The sequence below is a fragment of the Erigeron canadensis genome, chromosome 1 (genome assembly GCF_010389155.1).
Source record: "Erigeron canadensis isolate Cc75 chromosome 1, C_canadensis_v1, whole genome shotgun sequence".
NCBI lineage: Eukaryota > Viridiplantae > Streptophyta > Magnoliopsida > Asterales > Asteraceae > Erigeron > Erigeron canadensis.
The window spans coordinates 29100086-29122534 of record NC_057761.1 but is presented as its reverse complement, the minus strand read 5'-3'; the positions used below and the strand labels follow the sequence as shown (position 1 = coordinate 29122534).

General features: G+C 34.6%; 2 protein-coding genes across 3 annotated transcripts; both read right to left on the bottom strand.

Moving 5' to 3' along the window:
• Window positions 1–3458: 3458 nt before the first annotated feature.
• LOC122585599 (uncharacterized protein At2g39920-like) lies at window positions 3459–5089 on the bottom strand. The gene is made up of 4 exons (XM_043757722.1): window positions 4872–5089; window positions 4331–4763; window positions 4005–4208; window positions 3459–3904 (listed from the first exon to the last, which is right to left on the bottom strand). The coding sequence occupies exons 1-4, from the start codon at window positions 4936–4938 to the stop codon at window positions 3718–3720; spliced, it is 891 nt and encodes a 296-aa protein (XP_043613657.1). The 5' UTR covers window positions 4939–5089; the 3' UTR covers window positions 3459–3717.
• A 9487-nt stretch (window positions 5090–14576) lies between these two features.
• Window positions 14577–19156, bottom strand: LOC122604004 (anthranilate synthase alpha subunit 1, chloroplastic-like). Of its 2 annotated transcripts, none has more exons than XM_043776888.1 (11): window positions 18967–19156; window positions 18410–18594; window positions 18114–18303; window positions 17608–17759; window positions 17407–17522; window positions 16699–16948; window positions 16565–16621; window positions 16022–16174; window positions 15843–15923; window positions 15576–15662; window positions 14577–15140 (listed from the first exon to the last, which is right to left on the bottom strand). In XM_043776888.1, exons 1-11 carry the CDS (start codon window positions 19094–19096, stop codon window positions 14820–14822), a joined length of 1722 nt encoding a protein of 573 aa, XP_043632823.1. In that variant the 5' UTR covers window positions 19097–19156; the 3' UTR covers window positions 14577–14819. The 2 variants fall into 2 exon arrangements, with proteins under 2 accessions (XP_043632823.1, XP_043632829.1); XM_043776894.1 differs by having other exon boundaries at window positions 16699–16945; window positions 18967–19155.
• Between the last annotated feature and the right edge of the window lie 3293 nt (window positions 19157–22449).

Genomic DNA, 22449 nt, shown 5'->3' with positions numbered 1-22449 from the left:
AATTAATTATGGTGTAATTATAAGATATAAACTTATGAACTTTTCAAACTCAATTAGACCCAAACCACAAATGGTTAAAAACCGACTAAAACCGAAAAACCGAACCGAAATAGACCCAAACCGAAAAAACCAAAACCGAAAAAACCGAAACCCAATGGTTTTAGTTTTCAAAAACCGTATTATAACGGTTCGGTTTCGGTTTCAGTCAAAAACCGACCCAAACCGAACTGTACTCACCCCTAATTAGAGTTCCATTAGAATCTGTCCTTAAGACTCATGGACAGAAAGGAAACTGAGTCTGAATTATATGAACGTATGAGGTTGTACTGCCAAAGCATAACTCTATAACCCTAACTTAAAGAAACTGGATACTAAATCCCTTACCCGTTTCTTTATCGGTTATTAGTTTTATTGTCTTTCCTACTCTATTAGTATTATTGTCACGCAGTATGTCACATTTCATGAGAACTAAGAGATCAGTGGGAGCACGACAAATCATAACTTAAGATTTGCAGGAAGTACAAGAAGCGGGGGGAACCACTCGTCGGTTATTATTACTCCTCCGATAACTCCTCTTGTACCCAACGCTGCTCCTAATATCACTGATCCACCTTCTCTATCAGAATTCTAAACCTCCTAATTAGAATACTACTAATGTTAAAGCATCTTATTAATAATGCTAAAGCAAAGCATCTTACTACTAATGCTAAAGCATCTTCCTTATTGAACCTGAAAATCAACTCAGGAGATCATCTCGGTCACTCATGACCATAACTTTTGATGATTTCATAACTTAACTGAAGTTGGGGACATTGGAAAGCTTACTGATCCTAACTCTTATTAAGAAGTCATTACTAGCGATCAGGCCACTTAGTGGAATGAAGCTATAATTTGAAAGCTCAATTCCATATAGCATAATGTCGTTTGGGACTTGGTTGAATTTCTTGAAGAATCCAAACCTGTAAGTTGTAAGTGGATCTTCAAAACCAAATTAGACCTGAATGAGAACGCCAAACGCTATAAGGCCAAACTGATTGTAAAGGGCTTTACTAAAAAGGAAGGAATCAATTATCAAGAGAGCTTATCACCTGTCTCATAAAGATTCCTTAAGGATCATCATGGCATTCGTAACTTATTATGATTTAGAGTTACATTAGATGGATGTCAAGACCACTTTCCTAAATGCAAACTTGCATTAAGATGGATACATGTGAACCTGAAGTTCCATAAAGTAAATAGCACATGATCTGCAAGTTAAATAAGTCCATATGCAGGTTGAAGCAAGCATCACTAAAATGGTACATTAAGTTTAATGAACTCATAAGAGGACAAGACTTTCTAAGAAAATCAAGTGGATTAATGCACCTATCTCAAGATCAGTGGGAGTAAATACTTGCAAGTAACAACTTGGATATGTTGCATGAGTCGAAGCGTTTACTTTTCACAGAATGTCGACATAAAAGATCTCGGTGATGCCTTTAATGTCACGGGTATCGAAATACATCGGGATAGGCGTAATGATGTTCTAGTTCTTTCTCAAAAGACTTATATTGAACACATCTTAGAACGCCATAACATGCAACATTACACACCCACTATAGATCTATTAGTAAAAGGAGACTTATGTGATTGTTTCCAAAGTCCGAACATTGAGATTAAAGAAGGGGCAAATGAGGATGATACCTTACTCATAAGTAGTTAAGAGCATTATGTACGCTCAGGTCCGTACTCGTTCAGATATCACTTACATTACGGTATGCTTGGGATTTAACTATTTAATCCCATAATAGCACATTGAAAAAAATGGCTAAAAAGGTTCTACGATATCTGCAAAGGACTAAAGACTACATATTAACTTACAGAAGAGGTGACAACTTGGAAGTAATGGGATGTTTTAATTCCAATAAAAAATCTACTTCTGGATGTATTTATGATTAGCTGGCAAACCTATCTTTTGACTAAGTCATAAGTAGAAACTGTCTGCAACGTTTACCATGATGTCTGAACGTTCATAATTTCATGTCATGAGATGTTGTTAAAGAACCTGGTCAGTGGACTCGAAAGTCGTCAACTTTATTATTAGACCATTGAAGTTTTACTGTGATAACTCAGCTACCGTAATTTTTGAACAGTAACAGTTCAACTGGTGCTGAGATGTATCTTGATACAAAGTATCTGTTTGTGAACGGATTGAGGAAAATGTTCTTTGTATTGAGTACATAAGTACACATAATATGCTAATGGATCCAATGACCGAAGGTCTTCCTCCTAAAATCTTCGTAGGATACGTATCGAAGATGAGGCTTACTTAAAGACATATTATGATAGCATGTTGTACTTATTGGTCATTATTATTATGTTAATGAAAAATTTTCCTCCTTATTCAGATTTTGTTTGTCTATTAGTTACACATCGAGCTCATAGCAGTGTAAAGACATTATATAACAAAATTTGTCTTAGTCAATTGATCATTGCTTATTAGTTTAAAATTTGAGTCATAGTTTGACTAGTGGGGGTCCTGAGTTGATGTTCTTCTCTACGACTGTACTTATTGGCTATGATTTCGATTTAAAACAAAATGAGTATTATTCCAGAACTTATTTAAATACTCATAGATAAATGATCGCTCGGTCAAGTGGGAGAATGTTGGAACCACGTTAGTATGACCGTCACTGATCATGTATCATTCCTGATATGATAATTGACGATAATGAAATCCCTATGTCTAGGTAAATATATGATGAGCGTATTTACTCTTAGAGACGTAGAATAGGGTTTCCCATAAGGTGATTGTAAATAAGAGGACTAATGGTATACACATCAAACACCACAGGGGTTGAATGTGTAATTACTAAAGGGTGGTAAGTGTAATTACTCTCATTATAACTAGAGGGTAATTAACCCTAAGTTAAGGTTAATCACACACACATAATCCCACACAAATTCGTGTGTTTACTCCTCTCAAATTCGTGCATAACATCACAGCCGAATTACCCATCTCATCCTAACTCAATCACCTTGTTTTGAGAACCCGAAATCAATGGCAAACATGTTTAATGCATTTACAGGTTTCACAGGATCATCTGATGAGTATTTTTTCTTGAATCAAACCATGTTTATTCCAACAGTACTTTGCATCATAATCATTGATAACAAAGTAAGTAAAAGCATTACGAAAAGACTGCAAAACCCCGGACAAAGGGGAAAAGAAAAAAGACAAGGGCTACGTTTTGGTTAGTTGTGCAAAACTGGTAATCAACTTAAGTAGTTAAGTGTGTCCATTTAAAAAAAAATTACCATTCAAAAAAAAGTAGTTAAGTGTGTACTCTTTAGAATTTTTGTAACTTATCATTGCATGTGATAACTATAACTACAATATCTACATTATTAGGAAATTAATATAGGTTAGTTATAATGTTAACCTATATATAAATGAAATGAATCTTACTCGTTCCAAATCAACAATATTTTTTATCTATAAATGACTTGAAATCTACACATTTTGCTCCTGTTTGCAAAAAGTGGTAGACTTTCCTTCAATTTTCACATAAAAATGTCTATGAGCCTGATTTTTTTCAATTTAAAAACAAATTTACATCAGTAACAATTATCCATCTGGCCAGGTTTGTGTAGATCGTGCTCCATAAATAATCTTATGTTGATGTTATCCTATGAGTTTATATACAATTTTGAAGAAAGTGGCCATATCAAAAGACATTAGCTTTCCTCTTCTAATGTCATGAAGGGATTTGGAAGCTTAAAGAGTTGTGTTCTGATAAACGGGCCAACTAAAATGTCCATACGACTGCTAATCACAGCTCTTATGTTATAGCCGTTTGCTTGCACCATCGCCTTCTGTTTGGAGAAATACTCACGGGTATCCTTTTTCATATCCTCATCTGATCTGCACCACATAAAAATCTTTTAGTCGAAAAGACCTTGGCCCTTTAGATGATTAGTAATTTCATAGGCAAAAAGCTACTCTACCAACTAACAGTGAGTACCTCATGATCAATTTTGACCAACCTTCACATCGAGCTGCTATAAGCTTGTCGATAATCACACTTCTTTGTTTCTCATGCTCCCTTGAACATAAAACCAACGACCATCCACCAGACCGAAGTTTACTGTAAATTTGCAACAAGAACACATGTTTAAGATGTTCTGCCTCTTTAACACCACTGCCATGACGACCATTGTGATGGAATCTGCACCACCAAAAATACAATTAGGAATAATACTTTCCCGAAATCGAAGAGATCAAAAAGGATTTCCAAATGCATATACAAAATGCCCAAACAAACGGGCCATCTTAGTAACAAGTCATTACCCATGGATTAACAAGTCATCTATGTCCATTAACACCACATCCGCACCACCAACATTTGGTGCTACATTCTTGAAATAATCTTCAATAGTTGACACCACAATACTCAATTCTCGCATATAATGACCATCTTTAATATACTTAAGAATCACATCTTTACAAATTTCAGGCACAGAGTATAATTCAAAATTATTAAGCTCTGCGTGTAGATAACCCGTTCTGCAATACTCATAACGATCACTATAATACTCATCAACCGATTTTGACATCTCAATAGTCCCAGAGCTCTTACTTTGACATGATTGTAACATAACCACCAATGAAATTATTGAAGTCATCAACAAGACCCCAACCGTTACAAGTGCACCAACAAAGACAGTTGCCGCGAAAGAAGACATATAGATAACGGATTCCATCCTAAATTCACTTCCCATATCTACACAATTCATAGATCAAAGAAACTAATTACCATTTACTATTATAACTCAATAAACTCAAAAAAAATAAATCAGTTTCATACAAGAAATGCTTGTAGCAAACATACCAGATTCTTCACCACTTGATAGACTCGCGGAATACTCTCTTTCCATCTCATGACCATAAGCTGACATTTTGACATAAAATCTATGAATACATCAACCTATCAGAGTTGCTTTTGAACAGACCGATGATGGTATATTGAAGTCAAATCAGATGACACATGAGTAATAAGTTTTGGCGAATTACTATTACTACATATGATCATGATATAAGCAATATATATTATGAAGTTGAATCTATAATTTTGAATGAATCAAAGTTGGATGTTGATTGTTTCTTGCAGGATTGCCTAATCATAGAACATATCTTTTTTTTTTTTGAAACAGATTCCATGTTAAGACAGCTCACAACGCATATGTCAATTTTGGTCATTGTTTATTGGACAAACCACTTATGACAAAATGGTTATGTAATATATTAACCAACTCAGATGACTATGTAATGTATGCACCTATGTTTTTTGGCTATACTATGTAAGGACCTTTTTATTTGGGTCAATCATGTAAGGACCTATGTAATTTTTTTGGCTATACTATGTAAGGTCCGTACATATTTTACATAGTATAGCCAAAAAAACATAGGTGTATGCATTACATAGCCACTTGAGTAGGTTACTACATTACATAACCATTTTGTCATAGGTGGGTTACATTCATATACCATTATCCCTTGTTTATTATCTTGTTATATATAAATGTATTAGGGAAAAGTGAATTTAAGATTTTCCGGCACATAAGATTAAACGTGAAATCTCTCACATACTATTATTTTAATATTTTTTATTTAATGAATAAATAAATGTTTAACCTCCATGAATATTATGGATTAAAATATTGATATGTAAGTATGGACACCCAAAACCTTATATTATCATCCCAATGTATTAAGTTATTATTAATATAATAATTATGTGATAGGGTCAAGGTAAACACATTTATATAATTATATTTATATTTATATTTATATATGATATATAAAAGACTAATAATTCAGATGACTAGATGATCCTGATCCAAACTTTGCAAAGATACCAATATATAATTCAATCAAGTTGATTTCATTATTGTTGTTTCGAAATGATTTCTTCTTTTTCAGTTAGACCAAAACATTGAAAATTTTTACATTACAAAACATGGTTGAATAGGAAATCTTAATATATACTATAAGACAGTTGAACTAATGACTAATTAACCAATCACATCGTTCGATTTCATCAAATTGACTTTTGATGATGTCATCATTTAGATAAACTACAAATTAAAAATCCTAATAATCCTTATCCAAATATATTATTATATTAATATTTATATTAATTTGTAGAAAAAGTCTCATTAATTAACATTTTTTTTGTTTTCCATCAATAATTTACACTTTTTAGCCCTGAATACTTAATTTATATTTATTTTTAGCCATCAACTTGAGAGAATTTTTTAAAATTTACAATCATTTAATTAAATAAAAAAAATTTAACATATGTAATATTTTCTACAAAAAATTATTTGAAAATCTAATGACTTATTAACAAATATTAGAAGAGTCCTAATTGTTATCAAAGAATATAAAAACAATCTTAATTGTTATCATATTATCATAGAACAAGTGATTGAAAATAAACATATGCGTATTATGAACGCGCATCATGATTAAATACATATACTTGAATGTCAAGTTCGGGATCACAAATATGTTTATATTTTAGTTCTTAATTATTTTTTCTAATAATATCACATTATGAGTACATCTGTTTTAAAATATATTATAATGGAGAAATTATTATATAATGATATTGAGGAACCTATGATTATTGTAATACAGCTTGCAAAATATAACATTTAAAACCGTGTTTTTTTAAAATTGTAAGCTTTTATGACTTAAATGTATGAAGATATAATATTGTTAATATCGTAAATCCCGTGTCCAGTGTTGGACACGGGTCTAAAATCTAGTAAATTAACAAAACTCATTCCAAATTTTATGTCCGAGTAAAATGGTATATCGATTAAGTTGGGTAACATGATCGACGTTGTTTGCGTCATTGTTTGCAACTAACTTGTATCCCTGGACACAAGCTAAGTAGTATTGAATGAACTCAAATGTTACGGTTGCATGTACCAAATAGTCAACTTAATTTTTAATATTTATCTAGTGTTGTTAGGGGGAGAAGTATAGTCGGCAAAATAGATCGGCAAGTCCATCGGCAACCATCGGCAAATCGGCAACACTATAATCTCTTCCTCCGCAACTATCGGCTCGGCTCATCGGCACATTCAATCGGCCACATTTGGCCAATGCAAGTGAACGTTGGGGTGATCTCTTCGAGGTAAACAAACAAAAAAAAACATAAAAAATATACACATATATATACACACAGTACACACACATAGACATACCGGAAATCGAATTGGGGGAGGAGATGGATAAACTCCGGTGTTCCACCATCATTGCCGTCTTCATCATTATCATCATCATCGGCGGCGGCGGAAGGGGCTAAACTCCGGCGTGCCACCATCTTCCTTTTTTGTCATGTTTTCCGGCAAGTTTTTTTTTTATTCCCGTTTCCGGCGATGATGATGATGATGATCAAGAAGTTGAATTCGATCGGTATAGATATAGAAGAGATAGATAGATATAGATATAGATATGTGTGTGTATATATATATATATAACCGATCGGCTTGTATTTTTCCACTACACCCACTTTTTTGGCTACTTTTGATTAAAATTGGTTTTTTTGTTGTTTAGCCAAGTGTCCACTTGTGATTGGGTATAATTTTGCCAAACTTTTGACAAATCGGCACTACACCTCTCCCCCTTAAGTGTACCCAAAAGTAAACTTATTTTTAATTTTTATTGTGTTGTAAAGTGTACCCAAAAGTCAACTAATTTAAATTTTGATTTTATTTTGGAAAATGATTAATCAACCTAATTGGTGTGCCTAAAGATATGCCTAAAACCTTAAGAATTTGATATGTGGATTTTTCTCTTTCCTAATCTTGCCCCCTGATTTTTCCACATGTTATTATCTTACAATTAGGCACAACTTTAGAGACACCAATTAGGTTGATTTATCTTGAAAAAATAGGTGTGCTCAATCCGTTAAAATGTTTTACCTTAAAGTTTTGGGCTAATTCTTTCTCGAAAACCTAAAAAAAAAAAAGATAAATGCCTAGGAACCCTTTTGTCCCATAGAAGAAATTTTTCCTCTCAAGCTAGGGACCCTGCAATGCTGCCCGGCAGTAAGGCCCCAGAAACCTTGGATGGTTGAATATGCTTTTGCAGGGATTCGAACCTGGGTGGTGTTCCCACCAAGTCGCATTTTAGGGGGACAGGTGGCCACTGGGCTCTTTCTCGAAAACCTATCAAACTATTGTTTCTTTTTTTTTGAACATTCAAAAACTTTATTGATAAAAATAAGGCCTAGCGAGATGATAGGATACAGAGGGATACCAAGTACAACAATACAAAAAGGTGACAGAGAGCTAAATATTGAAATTGTTCCAGTTGTTACAACTAATTTGATGCTTATTCGATCTATTAGTAAGCCAGAGAAAGCTAATGTTCTTGATTTCCTTGGTAGAAAAGCGAACAGAAGATTGCTTGTTTTGGAAGAGGCAGTCATTCCGACATTTCCAAATGTTCCAGCATGGTGAGTAGCTTGCGTTTCAGTGAGCAGAACATGGAGTTGTTGTGGACGTTAAAAACTTCACGAGCATTGGATGGGTAAATAGCAGGAAGATTACACCATGAGACGACATAACTCCAAAGTGTGGAAGCAAAGTTGCAATGAAGGAAAAGATGCTCAGTTGTCTCGTCAACAAGGCGACATAGAGGGCAGATGGTAGAAGTTACTGATATGTTCCGTTTCTGCAGTTGGTCGATGGTTGATAGCCTTCCCAACACGATTTTCCACCCAAGAATATTGACTTTAGATGGTGCTAGTCAGTTCCAAGGGAAAGGCCAGTCATGTGGGCCATTGGTTGTGGATAGAAGGTGCTTCTTCATGGATTTGATAGAGAAAATGCCAGAATTGTCTATCGTCCATTTCCATGAATCAGTCGAGTTACAAAGAGTGACAGCTGAGATTTTGTTAAGCATATCGTGGAGTTGCTGAAGTTCTACGCCATTTGAAGGAGGTCACGACCACCGCCATTCCCACTGTGAGAATCTTCCTCTGCCGGTGCATCTTTCCTTGATGGTACATTATCCCTTAAGAGTCTCAAGTCTGAAGAGATCCGGGAAGGATTCACATAGCAGTTTTGATCCAAGCCAGACATCTATCCAGAAGCGAATCGATTGTCCATTGCCAACTTGACCTGCAAAAAGACTTTCCAAAACAACATTGTACTGACCAAGGTGGGAACTTAGATTGGAAATGGTTTTCCAAGCTCCCACCACATTAGAACGGGAAGGAGGGGGTGCATAGTTCCTGTTTGAAAAGTGTATGGATTTGATAACTTGACACCGAAGACTGTTCGGTTCATTGTGGAACCGCCACCACCACTTAGACCAAAGAGCCAGATTCTTCAGATACAAACAACCCAACCCAAGACCGCCTGATTTCAAAGGAGCAATAATCTTATCCAAGAGACCCAAGGCAGTTTTTTATTGCCATTTGAATCCCCCCCCCCCCCCCCCAAAAAAAGAAAGAAACTCCTACGAACCGATTCAAGTTTTGAGATGACACTTACCGGGGCTTTGTACAAGGAGAAATATAATAGGTTGGGAGGCTGTCAAGCACAGAACGAATGAGGGTTATTCTACCACCAAGTGAGAGTGTGGATGCTTTCCATTGTGAAAGTCAGGATTCAAAGGTTTCAATGACGGAAAGCTAGTTTTTGATGAGATTCATGTTAGAGCCAACTGTAAGACCAAGATACTGGATGGGGAAATTACCAATTTTGCAATTGAGAATATTGGTCGAGGCTTGGATTGCGTCTGGGGGGAGATTGAGTCCATAAAAGCATGATTTTTGCATATTTATTTGGAGACCAGCGACCAAAAAGAAGCACCTCATAACTCTTTTGATGTTTTGGAGGTAAGTTGTGGACCACATACCTAATAAAATTGCGTCATCAGCATATAAAAGGTGCTAAAGGGTTGGGCCAAAATTTGGCAGTCGTATTCCTTCGAACAGGCCCACAGTCGTAGCCCTCTTGATGATGCATGAGAAGGCCTCCATTGCGATAATGAACAAAAAGGGGGAGAGGGGGTCACCTTGAGGTACACCTCTTTCATAGTTGAACTCGTCAGTAGGGCACCCATTAACAAGAACTGTTGATCTAGAGGAGTTTAGTAAACATTTCATCCATAGCAAGCATCTTTGGGGGAAGCCCATTTGTTCCATGATCGATAGCAAAAATTCCCAATTCGCCGAATCAAAGGCTTTAGCAAAATCAATTTTAAAGCAAAAAGACTCACGTTTACTTTTCTTTAACCATGATATAACCTCATTCAATAGTAAGGGACCATCGAGAATGTTCCTGTCAGAGAGGTAGGCTGTTTGGGATTGGGAGATAACCTTTGAGATTTTCCTTTTTAGCCGATTTGCGAGTATTTTTGAGATGGTCTTCTTAATGTAACCTATGAGGGTAATTGGTCTGAAATCATTAAGTGATCTAACGGTAGCTTGTTGGGGTATGAGAATAATGTGGGATGAGCTGCAGCCACGATTGATTGTACCAGAATGATAAAAATCTAGGAGAACATTTAGGAAATCAAATTTAAGGTCATCCTAAAACCTTTTAATGAAGCCATAATTAAAAGCATCTGGGCTCGGGGCTTTTTCACTTTCACAGTCCCATATAGCGTTTTTAATTTTCTCAAGGGTGAACGGGGTTATGAGACTAGCAGCATCCTCGTAAGTGAGGGATTTAAGCCCGTGACAGATGATCCTGGGCCTCTGCTGGATCGGTTCCTTGAACTTTTCTTCAAAAAAGGAACGGGCTGCTTCTCGGATGGAGGGCAAGGTCCACATGCCAATTTCCATTGATTTCAAGCCCGCTTATTCGGTTATTGGCAATGTGACGGTTGATGAAACCATGAAAAAAGTTGAATTCTCATCGCCATGTTTGATCCATTTGGCTCTGGATTTTTGCTTGAAGTCCATTGTTTTTGAGAGATCAAGGTTTTGGATTTTGGACCTGGTCTCAACCCAAAGGGCTTGTTCAGTATCAGTAAGATCCCGGTAGTCTATTATGGCATCAAGTGATTCCAGTTGGTCAACAAGCAATGAAGATTGAAGGTTTTCTTGGCTGGAGGTGTCACGGTGCCAGGTTTTTAAGGCATGCTTGACCGACTTGAGCTTGGCGTGTAGAATTTGATCCGGTTTGCCGTGGTAGAAACCACTGTAAAGACATTTTTTAACGACTTGGTCAAAGCCAGGCTTGTTAAACCATGAGGAAAAAAGGGGGAAGGGGCTTGGACCAAAGTCGATTGTCGAGGTTATGAGGATTAAAGGCCGATGGTCAGGCAACGATCGAGGTAATGATGAGAAAGAAGTTGATGGCCATCTGTTCATGAAACTCGGGGATACGAGTATGCGATCGATTTTGCTCTTTTTTTGGCCATTATCAGACACGTAGGTGAAAAGGTGTCCATGCATGGTGTACTCCATTAAACCATTATGGTGGATGAACGTATTGAATGAGAGTGCACAGGAACTATTGAAGGTTGAGTTGCTACGTTCATCGGAACTTCTCACAGAGTTGAAATCGCCAAGTAAGATCTAGAGTCCCTGCAAAGTGGAGATATGGGAGGAGATTTCTTCCCATAATGCTTGTTTAGCCTGAATGTCTTGTGGGGCATAGAGATTTAGGATATGGCATGGCTCTGGAACGCCATTAATGTAACCCGAGGTAATAAGAAAGTGATTGGCTTTGATAGTGTTGTTGAGAGAAAAATAGGATGGATCCCAGATGCTTAGGATACCTCCGGACCTACCTTCAGCACCAGACGAGGGTATAAAATCATGCTGAAAATTTTGATTACCCCATAAGGAGTTGGGATAGAGGCTTTGCTCATCTCGTCTATGTGTTTCTTGAATGCATAAAAAGTTGATACGGTGATCAGTCTTTAGTTGATTTACCCACCTGGACTTGCTACCCTAAACTATTGTTTTAGATATTAAAAAAGAGTTTGATCTCTAAGTTAGTGAAGTCTTATTATATTAAGAGGCTTAATCACTAAGTATCAATTAATCAGATCTCTTAATATAACGGTATGTTAAAATCAAAATTTGGACAAAAATCTGTTGTTAAAAGAAAAAGAAAATAAATATCATAACTTGGGCAAAAATTAGAATACATCATCACATGATAATTCACACATTTGTTTTTAACAATGTATAAACAGGTATACAAATTAAACGAAGTTTTTCATATCCGGGTTACTCGGAGAATTGAATCATATTTATGATAAAAGTAACTTATATAAGTAAATTACCTAAGAAAGGAAAAGCTTAAACTTTGTTAAAGTAAAACGATGTACATATTAGTTTTTAAATGGGTATATCAAGAGCTTATGATTATTCGTATAAAACTAATGCACATATATTGTTTATTTGTTAACCATGGTAAATAACAGGCGAGTTCAGGTATTAAAATTTACTGTAATTTATATGAAATTTTACACCATAAAATTAAGGAAAAACATATCTATGATTTTTATAGTATAAAAAAGGAATATTATCTAGTTTATGTGGACCCCGGACCCATATCAACCCTGCATAATTGGGACACTTTTGTGGCCCTATTTAAAATATTTAGGTTATCTCCGAAGCAAAAGACGTCGTACTTTAGCTACCACATAATATCCTTACAAATCTTTATGCATTTTTATAAATTCTTCAAATCCTATAATTTTATCTCTAACTATACAAATATCCTTACATATCCTTACATATACTTTTACCTCCCACTTAAAACAAAAATATATTAGGTAAGGACAAGTAAGGGTATGTCTTTAGGTAAAGACATCTTTCAAAAAATCCTTATTTTTGGACAAACTTCAACGGCAAAGGATATCAAAGGGCACATAAGGGCGCCTATACAAACATCCTTACATATACTTTTACCTCTCACTAAAAACAAAAATATATTAGTTAAGGACAAGTTGGGTATGTCCTTAGGTAAAGACATCTTTCAAAAAATCTTTATTTTTGGACAAACTTCAACAGCAAAGGATATCAAAGGACACTTAAGGGCACCTAAGGGCACCCCCATTTTTACCTCCCACTAAAATGGGATATCAAAGCTATCATTGAGCCGCCACATCATATCCTTACAAATCCTTATACATCCTTATAAATCCTTTAAATCCTATAATTTTATCTCCAACCATACAAATATTCTTACATATCCTTTTACCTACAACTAAAAACAAAAATATGTTAAGTAAGGACAAGTAAGAGCATTCCCTTAGGTAAGGACATCTTTTAAAAAATCCTTAGTTTTTGACAAGTTTCAACGACAAAAAATATCCAAGAGCGCATAAGGATACCCCATCGTAGATAACCTTAAAAAAATATATATAAACTTTGTGTAAAAAATATGCCTAATCCAACGAGGCAAACAACCAATCTTGATTATCGTCATGGCGTCATGGGGCCCAATGACATTGAAAATCTGCAATCCAACTTTTTTTTTTTTATATATATATCATGTTTGATTTTGTAAAACATACTACTTGGTACTTTCTTATTTAGTAAATTTTATCTTTTTGGGCTACTTTGTTTGTGTGACCATTTTCTGCCAAATTAAATCAACTGTTTTGTCACATTTGCTGCCGCTACTAAATTAATCAACTGTTTTTGTGGCCGGAAAATCAAAGTAGGTCGTTTAACATCACCAAATCAAGGGTGAATAAGGAATGATTCGAGATGCTAATCAACAACAAAAATATTCAATCCCGTCAAACAAAGTGAAGCGGGGTTTAATTGAGATGCAGACACTTGTTAATTTAAGTTTTTCAGATTTCATACCATGCTTAATTAATTGAAGTTCAGATATATTGTACTCATGCAAATGAAGTTAGGATGAGATCACGCTTGAATCTTTCCTGTCATGATTTATGACCACTTTGTTTTATTTATCTTTTGAATACTGGTAGAAAATACTGTTTTCAATCGTGTTAGATTACTTTAAAAGTGGTTGTTTCACACATCATTAGTACTATAATATAATTTGATGTATATTAAATATCGTAATCTTATCTAAAAAAAGTATCATACATTTGTGGTTGTTATGCTTCTGTCTTCATCTATATATTACGACACTCTTTTAACTAATGTGCTTCTATATATCTAATACCCCATCAAGTGGGAGCTAAACTACAATAGTCTGATTGTGCTGAAACTTATGAATTCGCCACACCTTTTTTGGCAAAAGAGTTCAGTTACTCCCCGACGAATCAATACATAACTTGGTTAAAAGTTGCCTAAAAAACATTCATATTGTATGAGTACAGCATATTAAGTACGGTGCGGCGTACACACAACAAGCATACCACTTCCACTTTCAGTTACTTACTAATTGGTGTTTGACTTCGTTTATCTAAAGCATAATAAAGCTCTTTTTCATCAAAACAACTTATAAGTCTTGATCAGCTCATGTATAGAAGCCAAAGATGATGAGCTTTTTTAAATAGGCATGTTAGGCTTTGATCTCATTTGCTTCATAGGATCTGTATACTATGCACTTTTGGTAAAATTTGATTTTTCATCTAGAAAACCCAACATGACTGTTTTATTAGGTTTAAAAAAGGAAGAAATCTAACACTTACAACTAGCTTGTGAACCACTAGCTAATTAGCTATAACTATTCTTTCATATTAAACTGGCACCATAACTGTTTTTGCAACAGCCCATTTCTAATTTTTCAAAAACATATAAATCCTATCTGATTCTGACCTATTGATCTCGACCTTCAATACCCTAAACAACACAGACATTTTTGACTCACTTGCAAAAAGCAGACTCAGCCAATTCAATGGCGCGGGCTAGACCAGCTGCTTTGTTTTCACATTCCTGTTGCTCATCGTCTGGAACACTATCTGCAACAATACCAGCACCTGCTTGCAGGTATGCCACCCATTGTTTTCGCTTGGTGTCGTCCTTGTACAAATACATTGTATCAAAACGAGCTGCAGTTGGGAAAACAATGGTCCTGAGAGAAAGAGCGATGTCCATTTCCCCAGAAAAAGAAATCCACCCGAACCCTCCACTATAGGGCCCACGTCTTGTAACTTCTAGTTTATCGATTAGTTCCATAGCCTTCACCTATATCAGATTGGAAATTAATATAAATGGATTTCAAGCGGAGACATTTATATAGGTTGCAACTCGACCCGAATTTTATGCATGTGTCAATTCGTGTTACTTCCATTTCTAACAAATATACAACAATTGCTAGAAAGGTGATGGGGTCAAATGAGTTGAAAGGTCTCAACGTCATCCAAAGTGTATTTTATCACACACAAAACCCCCTAAATGATTTTATCTAGAAACGTGTATAATTGAAATGATAAAAGAACAAAAAAAAAACTGTTCATATTTGAAACACTAAAATATCTATAAGGAATCTAAATTTTTGACCATAAGTGTTTCAGTCACCTGTTACAGGGCCAATTAAATATGACCCAGTATCCACCCCACCCATTTTGTCCCCGTTTAGAAGCCAATGGAGTACAAAAGGTTAAGAATTTAAGATCAAACCTTTGGAGCCCCGCTAACTGTTCCAACAGGAAGTGCAGCACGAAGGGCATCCCAGCAAGTCAAATGATCCAGCAACTCCCCAGTCACCTTTGAGTACCAAAACGAAAAATGGTCATTAAAAATTCAAAAAGACACTAAAAACTAAAAAGGAATAAAAACAATTATATCTCAAGACACTAGAGTTTGCAAGATCAAGCATTTTCTATATTTATTGAAGAACAAATACGCATACTGTTGGAAAAATCCTACAAACAAGTAGGGTCTTACTGTGGAACTTATATGCATCACATGCGAGTACCGTTCGACGGTCATAAGCTTTTCCACATTAACCGAACCAGCTTTTGTAACCTACATCCGAGTTGTAGGTCAGCGACGGTTAAGAAAGTAAATATTATGAGTCAATATAAAACATGTAAACATTCAGATGAATAAGGAGTCAAAGGAACCTTTCCCACATCATTCCTCCCCAAGTCAACCAGCATGATGTGTTCTGCACATTGCTTCTCATCCTTTAACAGCTTCTTTTCTAATTCTTCATCCTCTTCTGAAGTCCTTCCTCTTCTTGCAGTCCCAGCTAAAGGTCGATTAACCACTGTGTTCTATCATTAAATGTATAATGTCAGTGATTTTGGTGAAATTTTACAAGCACACAAGAACTACAGATTAGAAGTGGCAAAAGCTCAGTTGGTTGGGATAATAGGTTGTTATCTATAACGGCTTTTGTATGCATTTAATTTTCATTTGTCAAGAATATTCCATGTCAAGTAGGATTACAGAAAGCATATTATTTCCACAACAGTTTAATATTTACATATAAATGGTTTACATGGTTTCTAAAACAACTTAATTTTCATCTATAAATGCCACACGTGGGGCGACTTAAAACTCTTTGGTCCATTCCCAGTTCCCTTAAAAGATGTTTTCTACCATGTTTCTCGCCTATTACTGATATAAAAGTATGCAAACATGGGAATAAGTTAAGAAATTACAGATTTCACACGAGTGAGAATCTCCGGGCTTGCACCAACCAAGATACACCCTCGAGCCTGTGAAACATCCACAGCGAGTTAGGTAAAATTCATACAAGATTAAATATAGAAAGATTCATTTACCTACAATGCACCTGTAAATAAGTCATGTATGGACTTGGATTTACAACTCTTAATGCTCTATATATTTCAAATGGGTCTGCAAAGGTCCGGCGTTCAAACCGTTGGCTTAAAACAATCTGGAAAATATCCCCAGCAAAAATGTGTTCTTTTGCTTGCAGTACTGCTGCCTTGTATTCTTCTCTTGTCATGTTCGACTGGTCCAGAGGCCTCCCAAATTGGTGTGTGCTTAGTTCCACAGAACCCGGAAGTAACTTTGGACTGCTGATTGAGAGCTAAGCAGATTAACGCGAAAACGTACGGATAGTAGATTGGCAATATCAATAAGGATACTAATTAAACGGTCCGTTACGGTTTAGTCTTTTCTTGAAGGAGTTAAATTGGTCAAATAAAAAACTAGCTAAAAAGGAAACAAGTTAAATGAATTGAAAGTCGCGTGAAGTGGATATTCAACGCACCAACCACCAAAAACGTTTGATCAGAAATTTATATGATTACTACAAATATTGTTTATGTAATCATATTTTGAGCATTAATTACTTATCACGACCTAGAAAATGGATAAAAGGGTTTTTGGCAATCCGTTGTAACGGTACTATTGATTTACCTTAAAGACATCTTTCAACGGAAACCCATTTTCACAGCCCAAACCTACCCATCTTTCCTCTATGTGGAACCCATGAGGAGACTACAGTATAATAAAATAGAAGACAATCACTTACAGATCAACATCATGTACTTTAGAGACCAATGTCTCCAACCGTTTGATCCCATCGTTATAAGCTTCTTCAGTAGATGAATACTGATCAAGTCTCACCCAGTGAATTATATACGCTTTCTGAGGAATAGATTATTTACCAAATAAAACCATAATCAGGAAATAAACTCAAGGTTAAGAAAATATAAAACTATGCCATGAATACCTTTTGTACATGATCGAATACAATCACATCTTCATACAACCCAAGATGAATGTCTGGTAGATTCCTATCATCTTTTGGTGCATCTATAAACAAGAGCTTCTTCTTCTCTACATACCGAACTGTGTCATATGAAAAGTAACCTACCCATCCACCTGTTTATAATTATAAGTTACTAATTAAGGGCATACTCATGAACAAGCATCTCCAGAATCTTCGCTTTCAATTCTACATGGATAAACTTTAGGAAGGACTATTCCAATTAATAAACAAGGTCATTATGCACTATATTTTCTTCATCTACCTCACCACATGAAGATTAAACCAAAAGGAGCAGCATTTAAATACTACAATAACTATAGTACTATACTGAATTTTATGGTGGGCTATACGCCTATAGGCCATAGCTAATTATACAACTTTACTCCTCATAAACATAAAGGGTAATTTCAGCAACAACTTCAGCAGACAAACATTTATTTCCGTTAACAATACACCAGTAATCATACCGCAAAAGGTGTCAGGAAGGCTTTCAAGAGGTTGAGGCTTCCAACCATCTGAGAGACTTCTTGGAATTTCCAAAGGATCATCAACGACTTTCTCGGTCAAACTCCCTTTCTCGTGATCAACAATAGTAACATTGTTTTCTTTAGCAATAACTTCCATACATGGATTTGACCCAACCACACTGTATCGACCCTAACACATCAACACCGATATATCATAATCATAAAACCTTCAATAATTAAGCTAAAACAACTACAATACCATTTCTAGCCCATTTTTCATAAATAGGAAGTGTTACCACTTGTGAAGTTCGAAAACCAGGTTCCACGGACTCAAAAAGAAAACTAGGGGCCTCTCGATCGTCTTCCTTCACTAGACAACGGTAAGCGAGCACTGGAGTTAAGTGATCAGCAAATACACATCGGTGAAGCGGCACCAGATTCCCTTTCCTTGATGCTTCAACAAACTCCGCTTCTTCCCCCACTTCATTCATTTCCATTATCAGATTCAACAAAACAACATATATCTTAATATTACTTCATTTTTAATTGTGCAGACTGATGGAGTTGGAGTATATATTAAAAAAAAAAAAATATTCACAAAATTAAAAACTTAAATGTATTTGAATTTGTTCACACGTCAACATTTCACTAAATTGAACTTGTAAACATATCAGATAAATAAAATGTGTTTTTAACGATTTTTTTAAATTGAACTTTTTTCGCTTTTCATATGTGAACGAATTTAATCACGTGTGACATAACAGAGTATTTCAAAATTTCTCAAATTTATCACACATTTCAGATTTAAATCAACTGTACGATAAATTAAACAAAAATGTGAAAATGAGATTACCTAGAGCTGGTGATTGAAGAACACTCCGAATGCGGAGTGAAGTCGGTCTGCCGGAAATGGCGGTGAGATACGGCGGAGAACGGCAGTGGAACGATGGTGTTGATCGGAGGTTAACTGCTAGCGACTGCATTTTTCACTGGCTTCAAAAAATATGTCACTAGATGATGATAAAGATAGATACATGAAATGTGTGTGTATATATATATATATATAGAGAGAGAGAGAGAGATACAGATAGCTGTGTAGAATTAAATGCTGGTTTGTGTAACGGATTGCTTTCATCAGATGTGCTAAATGCTTATTCCGTGTAGCAATTAAAAAAAAAAACACAATATTTACATTCACATTATTGGTATAAATAATATTCTGCTCCAATTTAAATGTTTAATTTTAATTTTTAAAGTTTTCTTCTTTTAATTGTAAATTATTTAGTATAAATAATTGCTGTAAAATATATGGATAGATTGAGTTTTAGATGTATTTTTCAATGATATACCTTTCATTAAGTATTATATTTATAAAAACAAAAATATTTACAGTCAAAATTAGAAAAGAAAGATCGAGCAAATCAGATTTTGACATTTAAATATGAATATCATATTTTTATATAGCATTATACCTACATAATGGAGTTGGTTGTGGTGATAGAGACCAGTGGTGGTGATAGAGAAACTATTGGTGGCGATGACGTCGACTGATTGTAGGTTGATGCGTGAATGAAATTGATATAAAGATAATAGTGAAGTTATTTTAAAAGATTAAAGATATATAGTGTAAAAGTATTAAGAAAGGTAATATGGGTATTTGGCATGGGTCTATAGTTTTTATGTAGTACTATCTAAGGGGTTGTTTGGTATGATGGAATGGAAAGGAGAGAAAGAAAATGAGAAAGACTTCCCTTATTTGTTTGCGATGAAGAAAGGGAATGAGAAAGGAGAAAGAAAAATTAATTTCATCCTCTCCATTCTCTACAAATTGTAGAGAATGGGTGAGAATAGAAAAAAGAAAAAAAAAAATTTTAAGATGTTATATGTAATAAATGTATTATTATTTAAAATTTTATTTTTTATATATATTCATTATCTATGGGTACCAAACAACGGAATCTATTCTCTTTCCAAATACTCATTCTCTTTCTCACTATTTTCATTCTCTATGATTCTCTCCTACCTAACACCCCTTATATCTAACAACTGCATTAATAACGTATGGATTTTGTTAACTACAATCCTAACTATGTGTGTTCAAAATTGATATCCAAAATTCAGATATCCGGAGAATTTTCGAATAGTTGATTTCAATATCCGAACACATATTCAAAACTTCATATATCTAAATTTTATTATTTTTACATGTTTTTGATATGAAGAAAAATCAATATTTTCATTCACGCTAATTGCAAACCTTAAGGGTATACTTAGCATTTTTCATAACTTACTAATTTGTATAATCTATTGTCTAAATTGTATATTGTGATGAATGTATCAAAACGAATAGTACAAATATGACTTTGTAATTTTTATTATATATAACAAGTATAAAAGAGAAAAGAGTGGGAAAAGACGAGATGTGTTACCATAAAATTTGGAAAATGAAAAATCTGGTTGTGTCTGTTAATATAGCTTGTGTATCTTTATTCATCGCTTCTTTTTTGTTTTTTTCTTTTAAATTTAGAGAAAAGGTGGAGGATGAAAGACAGATAGAGTTGGACATTATTTGTAATGATAAATGGAAATAAATGTATGATAAATTAGAGAGATAAAGTAAAAAAATGAGAGCTAGGTTCTCTCACCCGTCCTAAGTATGTTATTAAATACATTCGAGAAATGCTATAATCAAAATAATTACAAACATGAAAGATAAAAAAGATTGTTATTTAATTGGTTGTCTGAAAACTCAATTTACAAATATATGTATATAATTAGTTTGTACCGCAGTAGTTTCAAATATTCAAAAATGTAAACTCAACCAAATTATTTATGGTACGAAATTATATGGGTGCTTCACCCCTCCTCCCCCCACCCCGCACCCCACCCCTTTAAAAAAAAAAAAATCATTTTCTTATGTGGGAATAGATTGTTAAATTTTGGAAAAAAATTTAAGAAAAAATGAGCCCTATAAGTATACTTCATTATCAATTTTAAAAAAAAAAAATATGAAATACAGCCCTAAGGGTTATATTTAACATGCATAAAAACACTTGTACTTTTCATATTAAAAGTCTACCCCTGATTTTCATAAATGTACAAACAATTTATGCACCTTTAGGGCTGTATTTAGCAAACTCCTTAAAAAAAATTTATATACTTCATTATCCATTCAGGTGCCATTCATTTGATGATGATGTTGATTGATTTGATACATGTAAGAAAACCTGCTTCACGTGATTCATTATTGAGTTGCCATTGAATTGTTATTTGTTAACTTTTTGAAAAGTGAATTTCGTTTGAAATTTTATGTCGTGATTCAACAGCGAAAGATTTAGTAATATGTTGTGTTAACTTGGTATACGTCAGAGAGCTCTCTCGAAGTAGAAATGTATATTTCAAATATCCGATGGGAGAAAACTCTTTACTAATCCGTTCAAAGATACGAAGATTAATAGGGTAAACCATGTCCCTCAGACTTGCATCTAGGTATACCCAAACCGGGTTCTCATAAAGAATATCTTTCCCAAGACTTGAACACAAAACCTCTTGAATGGGGAGATAACCTTTGAACCATTGAGCTAATGCTAAAGGGGAGTGATATATCTACAACAAATTTTAGTTATCTACAACAATAAGTGTTTATACAGTTGTACACTGCACAATAAAATATATTTTTTTTGTTATATATAACTGAAAAATATTGTAAATATATCATTTCCCAATGCTAAAGGAGTCAAAGACATTGTTACTTGCTAATTAATTGATACATGTGATTCATTTGTGAATTAAATGTTGTATTGTGTGACTGTGTTATAATTGATATTTTATTAATGTAATTTAATATATATATATATATATATTTTAAAAGGTGAATTTCGTTTGAGAACTTCGTGTCGAAATTTGAGAGCGGAAGGTCTAATATACATTGTCTTAATTGGGTCCGCGTTAGAGAGCCCCCTCGAAGTAGAAATGCCTATTTCAAATATCCAATGGGGGAAAACCCCCTACTTATCCGTCCGGAGGTACGACGATCAATAGGGGTAAACCCTGCCTTCTCAGACTTGAACCTGAGTATAACCAAGCCAAGCCTTAATAGAAGGACTTCCTATGTACTTCCCAGGTCTTGAAATCAAGACCTTTTGCTTGTAAGGCATGTGCTCAACCACTTGAGCTAACTTGAAAGTACAATTTAATTTAATATAATTCATTAAAATACATATCATTGTAAAAAAAATAAAATTGGAAGTTATACTAAAGAAAATATATCAGACAGTGATTGGATGCAATATGTGTTATTAATTTAAGAGTTAATTTCATGCCCCTGTGGTTTCCC